Raw genomic sequence first — 18,703 nt, 5'->3', positions numbered from 1 at the left:
AAATGAAGAAAATGACGTTCGGTTTTTGGGGGAATGGGGGGCGTGGATGCATTATTGTGAATATGAGTTAAAATTGGGAAGAATGGAAGAATATTTTCTAATCTGATCCAGAGGATTATTTTTGATTTTTGATTTTTTATATTGAATAAGCATAATTATATTTACTAACAGATTATGGTTTTTTATATATGGTATTGATATTTTATCAAGATTAGATTACCTATGACGGGAGGAACTTTTTATTAAGAGGCAGATAGAGGTGATGGGGAAGTCAAAAAATTTTCCATTTCTTTTTTTCTTTTTTCTTTTCTCTTTTTTATTATATGATATGGAATTATAATAACTTTAGGTTAGAATTGAAATTCGATATTGTTATAGATGTTGTTTAATGCAATGGAAAATTTCTATTATAAAACCCAATAAAATTTATATATAAAAAAAAAAAACATTAAGTGGATTTTGATTGTAATCACATTTCATTGCTGCCTTGGTTAGCCAGGGTCCCATGCCCTCTGCATGGCTGCAGCAGGGTTCTCTCCCACTGATTATTCCCATGGAACTTGCAGAAGTTGAGGGAGAGTGGGGCTGATTTTGGGCAGCAAGCGCCTTTGCAATCATGGCCGCCACTTGTTCTAACGTTGCTGCTTGTCCCCCCGCTGCCGGTTGCCCTCCCTCTGGGTCACCCGGGGGAAAGGACACCTGTCCTCCTCCCGGGCCGTTCCTAATGCAGCTGGGGCTTGCATTTTTAACGACTTTAACAACTACCTAATAGCCTTAAGAGAGAAGGACAGAAAGGTTCTTCTTCTTTTTTAAAAAAGATAGATAGAATTGAAGAACACAGGAATAGGAACAATACTAGCAACAATGACTAACAATGACTAAGCTAGCCTAAGTTAAGAAAAGAGCGGAGCTCTACCAGTACGTGCGCTCCCCGCGAGGCAGGAGAAAAAGTGCAATTCCCGCCCACAGGAGACAGGCTATTAGAAAAATTAACTCCTGCCTCCCTGAGCAACAGGCGAGAATAACCCAAGCTGCAAGATGGCCTTCCCTCAGAGCGGGAACAATCCAGCACAGCACTTCTTGTAAAGTTACATAAATCACGTAATTCTTCAGAACAATAATAAGTGAACACTTTCTGAGATGAGGTGTCAAAGCATGAACAAATTACCTCTGCCTGCGCTTTGGACTCTCCAGCCTTCGCCCTCTCAAGCAGTTCCTCAAAGAGCACCTCTGATTCCTCCTTCATGGAGTCTACAAAGAAAAAGAAAAAAAAATAAGTCAAAAAAGACCTGTGAAGAAGAAGAGCTGGTTTTTATACCCTGCTTTTCTCTGCCTTTAAGGAGACTCAAAGCATCTTACAATCACCTCTCCTTTCTCTCCCCACAGCAGGTAGGTGGCGCTGACAGAGAGCAGAGAGAGCTGTGACTAGCCCAAGGTCACCCAGCAGGCTTCATGTGGAGGAGTGGGGAAACCAACCCGGTTCGCCAGATTAGAGTCCACCACTCCTAACCACTACACCACGCTGTGCTTTACAAACAGTTTATTATTTTATTTATTTGTTTAGACTTCTAGCCCGTCCTCAATTCCCAGCAAGCTGGGCTCAGGGTGGGTAACAACAGAATAATAGCAATAAAACAATGAAACCATAGTACATCCATACATCTTCGGTTCACCCAGCCCTGTGGGCCAGGCCCCCAAAACAGCCAAGCGAGTTACCCAAAGGATGATTTTCATGATTGCAAGTCAATTCTGTGCCACTTGTGTTGCCAGCAAACTATTCCGCAGCTCTCTCTTGTCACAAAAGCTGATCTCAACTTGGATGTTTCACAGATGCCTATCACACGTACTGCATGGGCACTGCTGCCGGTTAAAAGGGGGGTTGTTTGATTGTGTAAAGGGAGCATCTTGAGATCACCATATTCCACAAAGAACACCGACATACTGGGCATTAGCTCTACAGGCTGCATCTCCTCCCTTTCTTCCTACAAGAGTCAAAGAATTTCCACTCGTCATACATGCTTACTATTAAAGGCCCAGTTTCACCACCAAATGAGCTCTGACTCATACAAACGAACAGACAGTCTTCCAAACAAATGCATACTTTAAAAGGTCACTTTCTTAGCTCTTGGGATGAGACACACAAGCACCCGCATTCACTCAGAACCTTTGAAAGCAAGATATGTTCTCACTTCTTACAGAGATTGTGGCACCAGCCCCTCTGAAAACCCATATGACTGCTTCCTCCACACCCAGCTTCGAGTAAGATAATCAGATCTTCTTGAGATATTTACTTACTCTCATTTATTGCATAACCAACTTAGAGTCTTCAAGGTTTTGAAGTATGTATCACTGTTACAAAGTTCGGGTGGAAGTGGTCATGAATGCTAGCTTTTATTCGCTTTTTTTGGGTGAAGCTGGTCAAAGCGGCCCTCTTCAAGTTGCCTACAAGCCAAATTCAGTACCTTTTCTAGTTTCAACCTGGCTCTGCTGATAAGCGAATGTGGAAATTCCACCTTCTTTTCGTCCCTAGCAGACCCTGGCTACGGTATGTGGCCTGCTCCTTCAACTTTCCCTTCCTGCCACACCAGCCCAAGAAACAGAGCAGCCAATAGTCTGTCACCCTTGAAGTAATGACTCCACAATTCTTTTGGTAAAAATCATATTCTGCAGCATCACTTCTTTGCACGCTGCTCACTTAACTAGCTAGCACAGGGCTACCAGATGTGGCGCTGACCTGCCCCTCAGCTGGTGTGTGATTCCATTCCCCCTTCAGGCCTGACCAACTGTTGCTGTGAGATTTTTTTTGCCAAGCAGAGAGGGAGCTGTGTTCTAGTCTTACAGTCTAGGGACAAGAAGAAGAAGAGTTGTTTTTTACATGCCGTCTTTCTCTACCACTTAAGGAAGAATCAGACTGGCTTACAATCCCCTTCCCTTCCCCTCCCCACAACAGACACCCTGTGAGGCAGGTGGGGCTGAGAAAGTGTGACTAGCCCAAGGTCACCCAGCTAGCTTCGTGTGGAGGAGTGGGGAAACAAATCCAGTTCACCAGATTAGCCTCTGCCGCTCATGCGGAGGAGCCGGGCTGCTCCAGGGAAGATCAGTGTTCAGGCGCTGAAGCCGCCTCCCTCCTCCTCCACACTTCCTGTCCTCCCAGTGACTGGACCATGCTTCCAGCCAAAGTACAGGTAATACTGATCTTGACAGACCAACAGCTAGATTCTCAATAAGGCAACTGCATGTGTTCAGTGTGGTTACCAGGTGATTCTTAAAGCAAGGAAGATGGTATTGTGTTTGGCTCCTCCTCCCGTGGCTGCTGTTTTGGGGTAGTGCTCACCACTCCCTCTCTTAATTCCTGCAGTCTCAAAAAGATCGCAGAACCCTGAGTTAGTTCCCTTCTTTGGTAAAGAAGTTCCAGACTGCTTTTGGGGCCTTACCTGAATTTATATCCGGCACTAGTCAGCATAGGAACATTTCTATCTTTTCTCTGCTTTTATCTTTTAATACTTGTATTAGTTCTTGCCCCATAAATATTTTGCTGTCCTTTCTGGAACTTGAGCCCTTTGTGCCCAGAAAAAGGTTTCCACCAAAAGCAAGCCGTGAAACATCCTCCACGTGTAAGTCCCTGATTTCTGTTTTCTAAGACAGAATTTAAATTCTGTTTTCTAAGACAGAATTTAAATTCTGTTTTGTAAGACAGAATTTAAAATTCCTTTTTTTATTTCATACTATTTGTCTCAAATCCGAACTAAACTCGCACATAGCTGCTACCAAAAACAAAGAGTTGTATATCTAGTTCCCCACTTCCCTTCTGTAATGGCTAGCAGAGATTACCCCACCCCCCACCCCGATGTGTTGTGCCTTCCACATTTTCCACCCCTCCCACCAGTGACAGCCAGGGATGTGAGATGGGTAAGTTGTATTGGGTGCTCCAAAGAGGTGGAGAGCCAGAGAGAGCAGCTATCATTACTGGAGGCAGCTGGGCATTTATCGTAGGTCTATAATGCCCCTAAGTATACTTTTAAATTCACAGGATTCTCTGCGAATAAGCCAAGGACTACATACATGAGGTCTGATCTACTGAAACCGAACATTAACTATCCCAGAGTCTATTTTTAGGCTTCAGGGAAAGATTCTTCTGTAGACAACAAATACCAACTGCAAATGCCTCACAGGCACTCCGTTTGCAAGGGGGGATAAAACAGAAATACCACAATTCCCAGAGAAGAGCCTGATCACTGGATATTCACTACAATGCAGAAGACCTAACATGAGATGGACTGATTCAATAAAGGAAGCCACGGCCTTCAGTCTGAACGACCTGAGCAAGGCTGTCAATGACGGGATGTTTCGTTAATTTACAGGGTCACCAGAAGTCGGAAGAGACTTGAGGGCAGGTTGTGTGTGTGTGTGTAAAGTGTCAAGTCACAGCCAACTTATGGCAACCCAGTAGGGTTTTCATGGCAAGAGACTAACAGAGGTGGTGTGCCAGTGCCTTCCTCTGCATAGCAACCCTGGACTTCCTTGGTGGTCTCCCATCCAAGTGCTAACCAGGACTGACCCCTGCTTAGCTTCTGAGATCTGAGGAGATCAGGCCAGCCTGGGCCAACCAGGTCAGGGCGAGGGCAAGTCACACACACACAAAATCCAGGAGAAAGTTCAGAGAGTCCACTTTTTTTAAAGCAACATGTCCCAACTGTCCCCAGGGATACATTACCAGAAAGAATTGTCCACAACAGATAGGGCTCTAACTGATAAGGCCAAACTAGGTAATGACTTTATAGGCTTTACACTGAGGAACTAACATTCCTAAGCAATTCTGGGTCCTGATTTAGCTTGGTAGGACAGCGGAGGGGCGGGAGAGAATTTCAGCCACCTGCCTGCATCATTTTCCTAAGCAGAAATGGACATGGGGGGGGGGACGACACAAATACGGCCCCCGAGGCCATTTCATGAAAAGTGCAGGGGTGTAGGCTGAAGCCCCTCCCGCCGGCCATGCTTCTGAGCCACACTGGGCCCTGGAGTGCTTGGGAACGTTAGTTCCCCAATACAAGTCTGTCTATGAGTCAGACACCATGTCTACTTTGGCTCCGAAAGGGCATGTATGATGCTCTTGTAGTGCTGGACATATCTGTAGCCAGGGTGGGACTCACCCCAAGTTTTTGGAAGGCTATTTGCTGGCTGCAAGAAGAAGAGTTGGTTTTTATATGCCAACTTTCTCTACCACTTAAGGAAGAATCAAACCGTCTTACAATCACTTTCTCTTCCACTCCCAACAGACACCCTGTGAGGTAGGTGGTGCTGAGAGAGCTGTGACTAGCCCAAGGTCACCCAGCTGGCTTTGTGTGTAGGAGTGGGGAAACAAATCCAGTTCACCAGATCAGTGTCCGCCACTCATGTGGAGGAGTGGGGAATCAAACCCGGTTTTCCAGATCAGACTCCACCACTCCAAACCACTGGTCTTGACCACTATACCACTATAAGTTAAGAACTGTGTCTTTGCCTGATTTTTGTTTTTAGTTTTAAAATAAATAAATGCATTTTTGGAAAAACTGGATGGGCAGGAAAACCTGGCTGGCCACTGTAGACTTCTACTGACAAAGGGAGCTTGCCTAAGCCAGCCTCTTACAGGCTGCACAGCTGGAGGGGGACATGGGGAGGGGGCTCCCTTGGTGCTGGGGAGCACTGAACTGACCCTCAGCTGCTGTAGGTCACAGGGGGGAGGGGCTCAGCACCTCTTGGCACAATTCTGTGCAGGGAATAAAGAAATGTGGTGCCAAAAAACCGTCCTTTGCCACTCTCATCTAATAATAACGATTAATAAAGTGCCTATGCCCCCTCTTTCAAAACCAGGAGGAAAGAATCTCTGGCTGTTCAAAATCTCTAACCATTTTCATCATACAAGCAGAAAGGCAACCAGAGTGTGCGTGACTCATCAAAGTCTCTCCGCAGGGTGTCGTGTTTCAGTGCAGCCCATTTTAAAAGGCAGAACTCCTTCACTGTCTCTGTCTTTGCCACACAGGGGGGAAAAAAGATTCATATGAGCTTACTGAACGGAAAAAGAAAGAAATAACCCAGCCCCTGTAGATATAGCCGTTCATCCTAGCGGCAATTTCTGCAGACCGGATAAAAAGAGCCAGAACCAGGAGACCGGCGGCCTTATCGAGAGAGAAGTGGGTCACACACTGGAGAGACAGGACAGCACATTTCACTCCACTCCCAACTATACAAGCCGCTGAGATGTTAAGAGCAAGAGCTCCCTTTCCTCAGTTATTCCAAATGAACATCCCACATTTACCTCAGCAATTAGTTGTCCGAGCAGCTAAAACTCCGCCCCCCACAAGAGTTATTCGAAAGATTACAAAGTTTATTACAAGTTACGGTGCACCTTGTAGCTTTATATTAAAGACAGAAGTATCCCACCCACCCCAGAACTTATTTGAAACAACATTGAAAAGGATCAGGGGGAAAACTATCTACATAGACATGAACACTGAACAACTCTGGTTAGCACACCTAGTGCCCCCCCCCCAATTTCATCCTCACCACAACCCTGTGATGCAGGCTAGGCCGAGAGATGGTGACTAGGGCTGCCAACCCCCATGTGGTGGCAGGAGATCTCCTGCTATTACAAGTGATCTCCAGCTGGTAGAGATCAGTTCCCCTGGAGAAAATGGCTGCTTTGGCAATTGGACTCTATGGCACTGAAATCCCTCCCCTCCCTAAACCCCGCCCTCCTCTGGCTCTGCCCCAAAAACCTCCCGCTGGTGCTGAAGAGGGACCTGGCAACCCTAATGGTGTTGCCTACCGTCTCCCGGAATGCTTCATGGTTCAGGCTGGATTCTTATCCAGCCTTCCCAGCCCCAGCTCTGGACCCCCCTGGCTCTTCACTCCCCCCCCCCCGTCTCACACAGGGCTTGTCCAGTCCTTGGCCTTGAAACGCACCTGGAGCTTCGGGTAGAGGCTACCCTGAAATTACTACAGGAACGTTATAAGGAAGATTTTTCTTATCTTCATGATGCGTGTTTCCCTTTTTCTTATATTGGTGCTGAATTACAGATATCCAGTTGGAATGGTTGGATGTTTTGTGGTACTTATTATGGGGGGGGGGGAGTGAATCACATATCATTTCATTGTGTACATTTCTCAGTGACAAGTAATGACTGATACCTTTTAGTACCTTTGCATGCGTTAATATGTGCTGTCCTAAGGAACATTTGAACTACACTGTTCATGAGTTTCAGTCCCCAAAAGCCAGCCTTCTTGTTATGCTCCAGCTTCAGGCCTGCGGCTCTTCGTTTCGGGTTTTGAGGCCGCCAAGCATCCAGAACCTTCAGATTTAGCAGCTGACAGCTGCTCTCCCTGGGGCCGCCTCTGACGCCTGCCTGCACTACCTGAAACTTCAGAAGCCCAACGGCCTCCCATTCCTAAGAAACAGACTGCAGCAGCTTCCAAGAGCAACTACCAGTTCAAGCCGAAGTGCTGCCGTTAACCAACGAAGCCCTAAACACCCCCGGCGTCGCACATCTGCTCCCTTGAGTCTCAAGGCAGCTTCTCCCTTTACTCAGAGCTCCCACCTGGGGAAACTTCCCTGGCACCAGCTTCAAGAGCAGGATATCCAGTAGTGAAAAAGATCATAATAAAAATGTTGTTCCTTCAAACTATATATACTGGAGTTTCCCAAGCAACGAAGAGCCTTTACCTTAGCCTGATTTAATGCACTCCCATCCGCCCTTATTGGAGGGAGATATGGACACACTCCTTATGCACAAGTGCCTCTGCCCCTGCAGTCAGGCAAGGTAGAAACTATCTAACATGTCCTATTAGACAGGGGTTTTTTACCAGGAGATCCGAACCAGGTATATCAATCCAATACTACACAACTATCCAGGCAGACCAAATTCTTTTTACACTGCCCTTCTTCTTGCCGACTGCTTTAATGAAACTACCCTTAAGGTGGTAAAATTTTGTGTGTTGGCATGTCCAATAAGGCAGAAGAAGGTAGCCTAAGGTATTATCAATGGTTAAACTTATCTTTTTTATTAATTGCACTCCCTGTACAGAGATTTATGTGTATTTAAATGTGTTTTTGTTAATATCCTGTGTGTGTACACACACACACACACACACATATATATTTGTATGTTAAGTAGGTATGAATGTGGATACGTTTGTCTGTAATGTTGGAGTAGCTCTTAGTAGCCATGTATTTAGATCAGAGATTTATCATTTTAGATCAGGGACTTATCATTTTATTGTAGTAATAATAACTGAAAGTTTTAATATATATTTTTGCTGGTCTTTGACTGTAAATGAATTGAATTGTTTGATTAAAGAAAGAAGGATATCAGTGGAGGCCCCTCCGCGGCCCCTGGCTTGAGAGACCCAGGAACGAGGCTGCTTAGGATGCGCACAGCTTATCTGACCTTTTACTGGACCTCTTCGGAAGAAGTGGAAATCTTTTTTCTTTTTTTTTAATTCAGACAAGAGTTTTGTGGCCTCAAGTAAGAAAGGAATCCTCTCTTGTGGCTGGGTAACAATAAACCCATAAGTATAAATAAAGTACTGGGCAAACAATGATTAATACTTCTCAGGTCAGCTGATGTCCCTTCAAAGATGCAAAGTAGAAATATTATTTTATCTATTTTAAACATTATTAACTGCTTTTCTACCTTATAGGAACTCAAGGGAGCTTACAATGTAAATAATAAAATACAATAAAATAAATAAAATATCTTAAAAAAAACACTAGTTAAAATCGATAATTGAAAAGTGCCAATAGATCAAATGCCATCATGAATAAAACTGTGTTCAGCTGCCGGTAGCTTTCATGGATTTGTACTGAAAGCCTCAATGGAAAAACTGGTAGAATATAAATATGAAAATTATACCATGGGGGATTTTTGTGAGCCCCTTTCTCTTGACTCCCCCCAGCTCTCCTGCTACTGGAACACCCTTCCCCAGTACTTCTCTCTGACAGTATTCAGTCCCACTCCAGGTCCCTCCTCCTCATTCCCTCTCTTACTGTCATCCTATTTTTCTTGAGTTTAGCTTGACCGCAAGTTCTCGCCAACAGAAGCCTACTGTTATTTACACAAATGTCCAACAGCCTCATGATCCACTGGCATTTACAACATACATTGCTTTATCAGTAGATCATTAAGAAGCTTTATGCATGAAAAGCACCAATTCCAGACACCCTGTACTGGAGACTTTATAGTCATGGTGAACAATGGATCCTCACTTCATTTGGAAACAATTTTGTTGTTCCCAGTTTCTCTCACAATTTGTTGGGTAGGAGAATAAGCACTAATATTCTTTTCTGCGTAATGCCCAAAATGCAATGGGGCGGGGCAGAGCACAGAGAGGAAGCATGTAATGCTTATGATGGTGAGGTCAGCCTGCCAGAGTACAGTGACTTTGCAGATGTATTTGAGGGGACGGACTGTGACTTGTTACCTCCTCATCGCACGACGGACTGTGCCATCGAACTGATTAAAGACGTTAAGCCGTCCAAAGCCCGAGTTTATTCCATGAGTCCCCAAGAGAAGGCAGTGCTGCGAGAATCTTTGGACAAGAACTTGAAGTGGGGGTTCATACGGCGGTTCAAGGCTGCTTTTTCTTCTCCCTGCTTCTTTGTGAAGAAGAAGGGTACCGCTGATCTCAGACTGTGCGTAGACTATAGGGGGCTTAACGCGATTACAGAGACTAACGCCTATCCCATTCTCTTAATCCCAGATCTCCTGAGTGCTCTACAGGAGGGTTGTGTATTCTCTAAACTTGACCTGGCAGAAGCCTACTACCGAGTCCAGATTAAGGAGGGAGACAAAGCAAAGACAGCCTTTTCTTGTTGTTATGGTTTGTCTGAATTTATGGTAATGCCCTTCGGTCTGTCTGGGGCACCATCTTGCTTCATGCAATTAATTAATGAGATCCTACATGATCTCCTATTTAAAGGGGTCATAGTTTACTTAGACGATATTCTGATTTACTCCAGGGACCCCGAGGAACACCGTGAGTTGGTGCGGGAGGTTTTGCGTCGTTTAAGGGAGAGTCATTTGTATGCTAAGCTGTCAAAATGTGCGTTCAATCAGGACCAGTTGTCGTTTCTCGGATATGTATATCCCCCCAAGGTTTGATCATGGACCCTGAGAAGGTGCAGGCTGTATGGGAGTGGGAACCCCCCAGAACTCACAAACAGGTTCAACAATTCTTGGGGCTCGCTAATTTTTAAAGAAGTTTTATCCAGGATTTCGCCCAAATAGTCTTACCAATTACCGATTTGCTTAAAACCAAAGGGAAGGGGCAAGAGGCCACTTTTGCACAATACCAGGTGCCTTGGACTGAGCGGTGTTAGGCGGCTTTTGAGACTTTTAAGGAGCGCTTTACCTCCGAGCCCGTTCTGGTTCACCCAGATTATTCCAGGCCATTCACCCTGCAGGTAGGCGCCTCAGAGAAGGCGATGGGAGGTGCGCTCCTTCAGAGGGATGACCAAGGGAGACTTAAACCCTGTGCATATTTTTCCAAGAAGTTCTCTGGCCCTGAGCTCAACTGGCCGATTGGAGAAAAAGAGGCCATGGCAATTAAGCATGCGCTCACGGTCTGGCAACAGTTCCTGGAGGGGGCGGCCGAACCTTTTGAGGTCTGGACAGATAATTGGAACCTTGAGGCTATTTTGGGTCAGCGGAAGCTGTCCGCCAAACAGCTGCGCTGGGCGGATTTTTTCTCTAAGTTTCGTTTCACCATCAAACACATGCCCGGGAAAGAAAACTGCCTAGCAGACGGGCTATCTCGCATGCCGCAATATGAGTGTAAGGTTGAGCGGCCGGTGGGTTCTCTTTTTACACGGGAGCACCTGGGCTTGACTCCGGAGGGGAATAGCGCAGGAGTTCTGACCAGAGCGCAAACCTGCGCTGCGGCAAGAGGGTCAACTCCAAGTCTCTCTCAAGAGGTGGCCGCTCCCGCCACCTCACCCCTGGTGGTCCCCGGGGAACTTTTAAATACAGCCTCTGGGGAGAGGGGGGAATCCTCTCAGATAGAGCGGGGGGACAGGGCTGAGGAGCCGGTGCCTGGCTCCTCTCAAGAGTCGGATGCTGCTGTCTCCCGCCTCTGGGCAGTTCCGGAAAACCGCCAAGAGGCCGTCAAGAAGAGGTGGGGGGAAGCTCTTCAGCGGGAGCAAGAGGAAGAATCTCTCCCGTCCCAGGTGACGGACGAAAATGGTACCCGTAGGGACAAACACTACGTACCTCTGGAGATGCGGCGAGAGGTATTGGAATGGAGCCACAGTTCAACTACGGGGGGGGGCATTTTGGGTTTGTGAAGTTCTTGCACCTAGTAAGAAGGCAGTTCTGGTGGCCAGGGATGTGCCAAGGCATCGATGTGTTCATAAAATCCTGTCCTGTGTGTGCGACAAACAAACGCTTGATGGGGAAGCCCCCAGGGTTACTAAAGCCCCTAGAAACTCCAGAGGCACCCTGGCGGGTGATTGGGATGGATTTCATAACCAACCTCCCATCTAGCCAGGGGAAGACAGTTCTGTGGGTGACCACGGATCTCTTCTCTAAGCAAGTTCATCTCGTGCCGTGCGAAGGAATGCCATCTGCACACAAACTGGCTCGCTTGTTTGTACACCACATCTTCAAACTACACGGATTTCCGCAGAAGGTCGTGAGTGACAGGGAGTCAGTGTTTGTGTCTAAATTCTGGAGAGCGTTTTTAGGACTTGTGGGTGTACAACTGGGGCTGTCTTCTGCCTATCACCCTCAGACGGATGGGCAGACCGAAAGGGTTAATGCAGTGGAAGAATGTTACTTGCGTTGTTTTGTTAATTACCACCAAGACAATTGGGTTGACCTGCTGCCTTTGGCAGAATATGCCTACAATAACTCGGTACACTCTGCAACCGGTATAAGACTGTTTAAAGCGGTCTACGGGATGGATTTCGGACCCTTGGGGCCGTACCCCTCCCGCCGGAAGGCGACCCCCCCCCCCGAGGTGTCTATATAGGCTAACACAGCCCTGGCTTGTAAAAAACTTGGAACAGGCAAAGGACAGGTACAAGGCGCAAGCAGACAAACACAGGGCACCCCAGTGGGAATTGAAGGTCGGAGAGAAGGTGTACCTCTCCACCAAGAATCTCAGGTCTTTACACCCGTGCAGGAAACTGAGTCAAAAATTTGTGGGACCGTTCCCAATCTCCCGAGTTATCAATGAGGTTACTGTGGAGTTGGAACTACCCAAAATCTTACAGGGGGTGCACACGGTGTTTCATGTGAGTCTGTTAAAACCCTTTTTACTGGCGCCCGGATGGCACCCCGAGCCCACAGCTGCAAACCCGATCATGGTGCAAGGAGAACAGCACTTTGAGATCTCCAGGGTGTTAGACTCTCGGGTGCGGAAGGGGCGGCTGGAGTATCTCGTACATTGGAAACATCTGAATTCCAGTCACGATGAGTGGGTGTCCGCTATACACGTACAAGCTCCCACCCTAGTAGCGGAGTTCCATCGTCATTACCCCGTCAAACCGGGAAACCCCGGAGGGGGGTCTTTGGGGAGGCGGAGTATCAGCGAAGGCATGCAGTCGAGCCCTGGATAGCAAGCTCCGTGTCTTCCCCTCCACCTTTTCTTCCCATGGGAAAGTCTCTTCAGTTTAGGAGAAAGGTGCTATAGCCAGAGGCCCCCTAGACCCCCATTTCAAAGTAACTTCCCTATTGTAATTCTGCTCTGATCTCAAGGTGTGATTTCACCGGAATCCTCTCTCTCTTGATGTTTGGGAGACCTCTGGTGTTTTGCATTTCAAAGCCTTTACGTGTAAACATTTCTAGTGTGTGCATCCTATAAAACTGATCTCTAAATATATTGTCTTCATTCTAACCTTAAGTTGTGTAGACTGCTGAATTCGTTTGTTTTCCGAATAAATCTTTCAAACTCTCTGCAAACGCCTGGAGTGGAGTTTATTCCTGAAATGCAATGGAGTCCTAGAGTCTGACACATATACACTGATGGGATCTGTGCTGGCAGTGACAGACCAAGAAATGGATCTTGGGGTGGTAGTGGATAGCTCAATGAAGATGTCAACCCAGTGCGCGCCTGCTGTAAAAAAGGCAAATTCCATGCCGGCCACAATTAGACGAGGAATAGAGAATAAAACTGCTGATATCATACTGCCCTTGAACAAATCTGTAGTGAGACCACACTTGGAATACTGTGTACAGTTCTGCTCACCAAGCCTAAGAAAGGATATTACAGAGCTTGAGAAGGTGCAGAAAAGAGCAACCAAAATGATTAGGGGACTAGAGCAACTGTCCTATGGGGAGCGGTTAGGACGCTTAGGGCTGTTTAGCTTGGAAAGAAGGCGGCTAAGGGGAGACATGATAGAGGTCTATAAAATTATGCATGGTTTGGTGAGAGTGGACAGGGAGACGTTTTTCTCCCTCTCCCATACTAGAACACGGGGTCATCTGCTAAAGCTGGAGGGTGAGATTCAAAACAGATAAAAGGAAGTATTTTTTCACACAACGCATAGTTAAATTGTGGAACTCCCTGCCCCAGGATGTGGTGATGGCTGCCAGCTTGGAGGGCTTTAAGAGGGGAATGGGCATGTTCATGGAGGAAAGGGGTATTCATAGCTATTAGTTGGAATGGATGCTGGTCATGCTGCATACCTGTTCTCTCTAGTATCTGAGGAGCATGTCTATTATTTTGGGTGTGGTGGAACACGGGCAGGATGGTGCTGCTGCACTCGTCTTGTTTGTGGCTTCCTAGAGGCACCTGGTTGGCCACTGTGTGAGCAGACTGCTGGACTTGATGGGCCTTGGTCTGATCCAGCAGGGCCTTTCTTATGTTCTTATGTAAACTAAATTTAAGTACTGCACACTCAGAGCTCAGGCTTAGCAGCAGAAGAAAAATCTACATAATTTTTAAAGACATGGACTGTAATGTCCACGGTGCCTTTTAGCCAAAAAGCTCCCCCCCAAAAAACCCACTTATTTTCATTGAGGTGAATAAAAGACTCCAGTCTTCAGAATCCAAAAGCCATTTCACAGTATCCGGCACCAGCACAGCCAGCAAGTATGATGTGCTCCTTCTGAAAATATGCCTGAAAATAACACTCATGTCTACCAAACGAAAGTCTGCTTGCAGGCAGAAGAAAAGAGGAGAGGAAGATATTTAAAACAGCAAAGAACATATTTTCAAGTGCTCTGTTCGGCTTTTAAAGCGTTCACCAATTGTGACATTAAGTCTCCTGTTTCCAGAAAAGGAAACAGTGCCAGGCGCCCAACAGACACGCCCTAGTCACATCTCTGCAATTCCAGAAAGTTTTCTGTTTTTCTCTATGCTAAGCAGCTGAAGCAGTATTTAGCAAGAGAGAGGCTGAATTTTAAAAGGACACCTTCTTAGTGCTAAACCTATTACACACGTTTGTGGAAAGGGTGTGAAATCGGGCTTCCGATACAAATCATCTACAGAACAGGCAGGCAAGTTTCTTGTTCTCACAGATCCACCTTTCGGCTGCCTGAGTTTCCAAGCATGTTCTATGTGGATTCCAGCAACTTGCTGCGGCTGAGCTTACTTGTCAGCAGATTTAAGGTGGGGAGATTCTGCAGCACATGGCCTCACGTGGGACACTTGTGCCAGCAATGATTCTTAAAACGCCAATCTAGAAATCCTGAGGAGTTCTGCATGTACTCCAGCTACTCTTCTCTGCAACAAAATTCAGAAATGGGAGTTATAATTAAAGACATCGACCGGAATTAATTACACAGGGGACCAGCTGTTCCTGGTGAACCCTCTCCCCACCCCCCACATCGGGAGGGGGGAGATACAGCCCTCCACAAAGACACTTTCATAGCAAGGTCTAAAACAGGGCTAGTCGATATTTGCCAGCTTCCAAAATAACGCGCCCCCCCCCCGGACTTTTTTCAGGAGCCCCTTGGCACAGAATGGTAAGCTGCAGTACTGCAAGCTCTGCTCACGCCCTGAGTTCGATCCCAACGGAAGTTGGTTGCAGGTAGCCGGCTCAAGGCTGACTCAGCCTTCCATCCTTCCGAGCTCGGTAAAATGAGTACCCAGCTTGCTGGGGGTAAAGGGAAGATGACTGGGGAAGGCACTGGCAAACCACCCCATAAACATAGTCTGCCTAGTAAATGTCGGGATGTGATGTCACCCCGTGGGTCAGTAATGCCCCGGTGCTTGCACGGGGGACCTTTACCATTTTTTACAGGACTTTTGCAATTGGCTTCCCTGCACTTTGAATGCTCATCAATAAAACACACCAAAGCAACCAGAAAGAACAAATCATATCCAATTCTGCCACATCCGGTCTTCAGCCACCTTCTGGTGCTAAAAATGCAAAAATGCCATCTGCACAAGGAAATCTCACCCAGCTTGCTAAATGTCAGAAGACAGGCTTCCCGGGCAAGGAATCCCATAAGGAGGGAACTCTACTGAGAAGTATTGTCGAAGGCTTTCACAGTCAGAGTTCATTGGTTCTTGTAGATTATCTGGGCTTCAGAGAAGCCATTGAAATTCATAAACATCAGCACAACTTTAATAGAAAAGAAGAGAGTTTAAGAATGAATAAGGCTTGGCTTCCTGTCCTGAAAACCTCCAGACTAACAAAGACTACAGTCAACAATAGCCATGCAGATTAGCTTTGGATTTCACACATTAACAGATCACTTCAGGATACAATGGTTCCATATTAACATACCACACCCTCATTAGCACATTATCTTGATACTTACAGGACAATGATTAGCACATTACCTTTGATACTTTTTGCAGGACAGTGATTCAGCTCAAACCCAACCCCTTTCTGACTATATATTACTCTTCCTACACACTTGACACTGAGAGACACTGTCCTTCAGTGTTACTCCTCTGAAGATGCCTGCCACAGCTGCTGGCGAAACATCAGGAAAGAAAATACCAAGACCACGGTTACACAGCCCGGATAACCTACAAGAACCAATCTACTGAGAAGGTCCTGGAGCCACAGTCACCCACGCAACCGAAGAGAGCACCCAAAGTCAGGTCTTTATTTCGATGCTTCAGCCCATCCTTAAGACTATCGTTACAAACCTGCAAAAATTGAGTAAGTCTCCTGATTAAAGACTGGAATTTTTCTTAATTCTTACGGGGACCCCTCGACTGGCTTTTTCCCTAAACCAGCAACTATCTGAGAGCCGGGGCAAAAGCTGTCATATGGCAACATGAGAAAGATCCCTTTCCTTTCCTTAGATTTAACAGCCACTGGGGGGCTCTCCGTCAACCACTCCACACTTTAAAAAGGGGAAATGAAATTTAATTTTTCCTTGACACTATAAAGAGAAAAGTTGCCACATCTTTCACGCAATTAACCAATCTATTCGACAGCAGATAACACCCTCCGGCTTCTCAGAAAGTGCCTTTGTTTTATCGAGGGAGTGATATATTTATTTCATGCAATATTATTTTGTGGACATGCTAAAACAGTGTGGGCTAGGGAGTCTATTTGATCCGGGGGAAATGGGCATTTTCATTTTTCTGCAGTAATTTTATTGTATCGCCCTTGGGTCTTGGCTGAGTCTAGGGCATTACATCTCGCCAATAAGAAAGCTCATCTGAACTTATTCATTTCTAACCAGCAGAAATAGTCTGGCAAGGAAAAAGTTCTGTTGAAGGGTATCTAGAAGAAGCGAGGTAAACATTGACGATTTGCGTCCTTAAACACTATGTTCCTCATTTAAGATCTTATTTTGTAAGTGTTTACAGCTTGCTTCCCGAGTACTATTCCTTGCAGCTTTCAGTCGCTCTATTGGAAGGGAAAATCTTTCCAACAGTTCCCAGCCAGGTAAGAGAGCCAATACGACTTGAGGTATTATTACTCCAGAACTTGGGATTCTGCTGTTCCCCGAGGCTCCTGGCCGTCTCCAGTCCAAGCAACGTCCAGGCGCAGTCTGCCTGAGCTTCCCTGTGGCTCCAGGATTGGGGCACTCAGACCAAAGCCTCAGGTCCCTCATCTGCTAGGCAAGATCAGAGCCAGCAAATACAGCAGCTGAGCACAGCAGAGGGCTTGCCCCCCTCCCCCCAACACACACTTTCTTCTTTGGAGGAGGGGGCAAGAGAAGCCTGGGCTGCACAGAGAAATTCTCCCACTGATTCCAGAAGAGCAGGAGGCACGGGACATCAGGCTACAGGCTGCAATTAACATCGTTCGTGGGTATAACTGGATTCCAAAACAGCCTGTGGGCAACTCAAGGCCTTTGCCATCGTCTATAAAACGACAATGAAGAAAGCTCTGCACTAAATCCACAGCTCACTGCCCCCATCCCCCACTCACTTGCCCTCTTCCCTTGTTTGGATGACAGGCCCCTGGAATGGAAAAAGAATAGGAGGCAACGTAATCCCTGTGAAGGGGTTCCAGTTTCAGGTTTCCTCACCTTGGCTTTCCATGGTAGCAGCATTTAGCCGAGACCTTCCAAGGGGAGCAGACGTGGGGCTTGAAGGAGGGTCACGTATAGAGTCCATTTCTGCTGCAGATTTGGAAGAAGATAAAGAAGACAGGCTGGGGTTAGCCTGCCCAGCCCAAGGAGCCAAGGTTTACAATATATAAACAACAGAAGAGTTATAAATGTGGGAGCCATTGGAGGGCTGCCAAGGCCTCTGGCTTCACTTCTGAGAAAGAGGAAAGAGCATCAAGAAATATTTTTCATCAGAGTCCACCGAGGCAGAGGCATAACAGAGAGAGAAAGCTGATTCATCATCTAAAGCAGAACAAAATGCTTGTCTGGCAACCACCTCCTCAATTCAGCATTTCGGGCTGGCCCCGCTTGAAGCGGCAGGCGTGGCACAAGCATTAGCACCCATTAAAATAACCTGTTTATAGTTATGTGCATAATACAACAAGATTTATCCCATGCTCATTTTAACAGGGGCTGTAGTATGTGGAAGCTTCATTAAGGTCAGCAGAAATTTGGCTTTTGCTGCTCTCAAAGCAGGGGGCTGTTTTCTCCAGGTCATCTCAAGCGCCTGTGCTGACAGATGACCCAGATAGAACGAAGGGCACAGAGGCTGCCTGTGCAGCTGTCCACCCCTCTGTTCTTGAAGGTCTCAGGACACACATGTGGGGCACTATCTGTAGAAGAATTCACTTCAGAAAGACTAACTTGAAGACCATAAGCTGACATTTTGCATTTCTGCTGGCAGTATAAGAGTGTCTCCTCTAACCGCTTCAAGAACTTTGGAGTGATACTGGACATCTCTGGAAGCGTAGAGAGGTGCCAGTTTAAGAACAATAAAGCCACAGGTAGAGGGGGCTCTTCTATGCACAGGACCATCTTGCCCCAGAGGGTTTGAATGACTGTCCGTTTAGGGCACTTTCACACATGCTGAATAAGGCCCTTTCAGGCCACTTTCAATGCACTTTAATGATCGTTTGCAAGTGGGTTTTGCCAGTTCACCCAGTAAAATCCAGCTTCAAAGCGCACTGAAAGTGGATTGAAAGCGCATTACTCAGCATGGGTGACAGTAGAGAGCGCGATCCATCTTTCAGAGGGCAAACTTCTTAAACCGGGAGGCGTCTTGAGATGAGGCTTGGCCCTGGACTGGCCGCTCTCCGCAGGCACCTTTGCCCCATCCGAATGCTGCAAACTCTGCAGGGGGGGCTTACCGTTCAGTCCTGAGGGTCGGGGTGGGGGAAATGCGCAACGGAAGACTGGCAAGC

At 46.6% G+C, this 18,703-nt stretch overlaps 1 protein-coding gene across 1 annotated transcript in view; it reads right to left on the bottom strand.

The window, feature by feature from the left end:
- WFS1 (wolframin ER transmembrane glycoprotein) overlaps window positions 1-17,508 on the bottom strand; it is a 40,486-nt gene extending 22,978 nt beyond the window's left edge. Inside the window, exons 1-2 of the mRNA XM_056855651.1 lie at window positions 17,421-17,508; window positions 1,169-1,251 (exon numbers count right to left, since the gene is read on the bottom strand). Of these exons, the coding sequence (XP_056711629.1) occupies window positions 1,169-1,251; window positions 17,421-17,508 (171 nt within the window). The remainder of the gene's footprint in view (window positions 1-1,168; window positions 1,252-17,420) is intronic.
- Between the last annotated feature and the right edge of the window lie 1,195 nt (window positions 17,509-18,703).

The sequence above is a fragment of the Euleptes europaea genome, chromosome 9, assembly GCF_029931775.1.
Source record: "Euleptes europaea isolate rEulEur1 chromosome 9, rEulEur1.hap1, whole genome shotgun sequence".
NCBI classification, from domain to species: domain Eukaryota; kingdom Metazoa; phylum Chordata; class Lepidosauria; order Squamata; family Sphaerodactylidae; genus Euleptes; species Euleptes europaea.
Note: the sequence above shows the minus strand (reverse complement) of the source record. Positions and strands in the feature narration are given on the sequence as shown.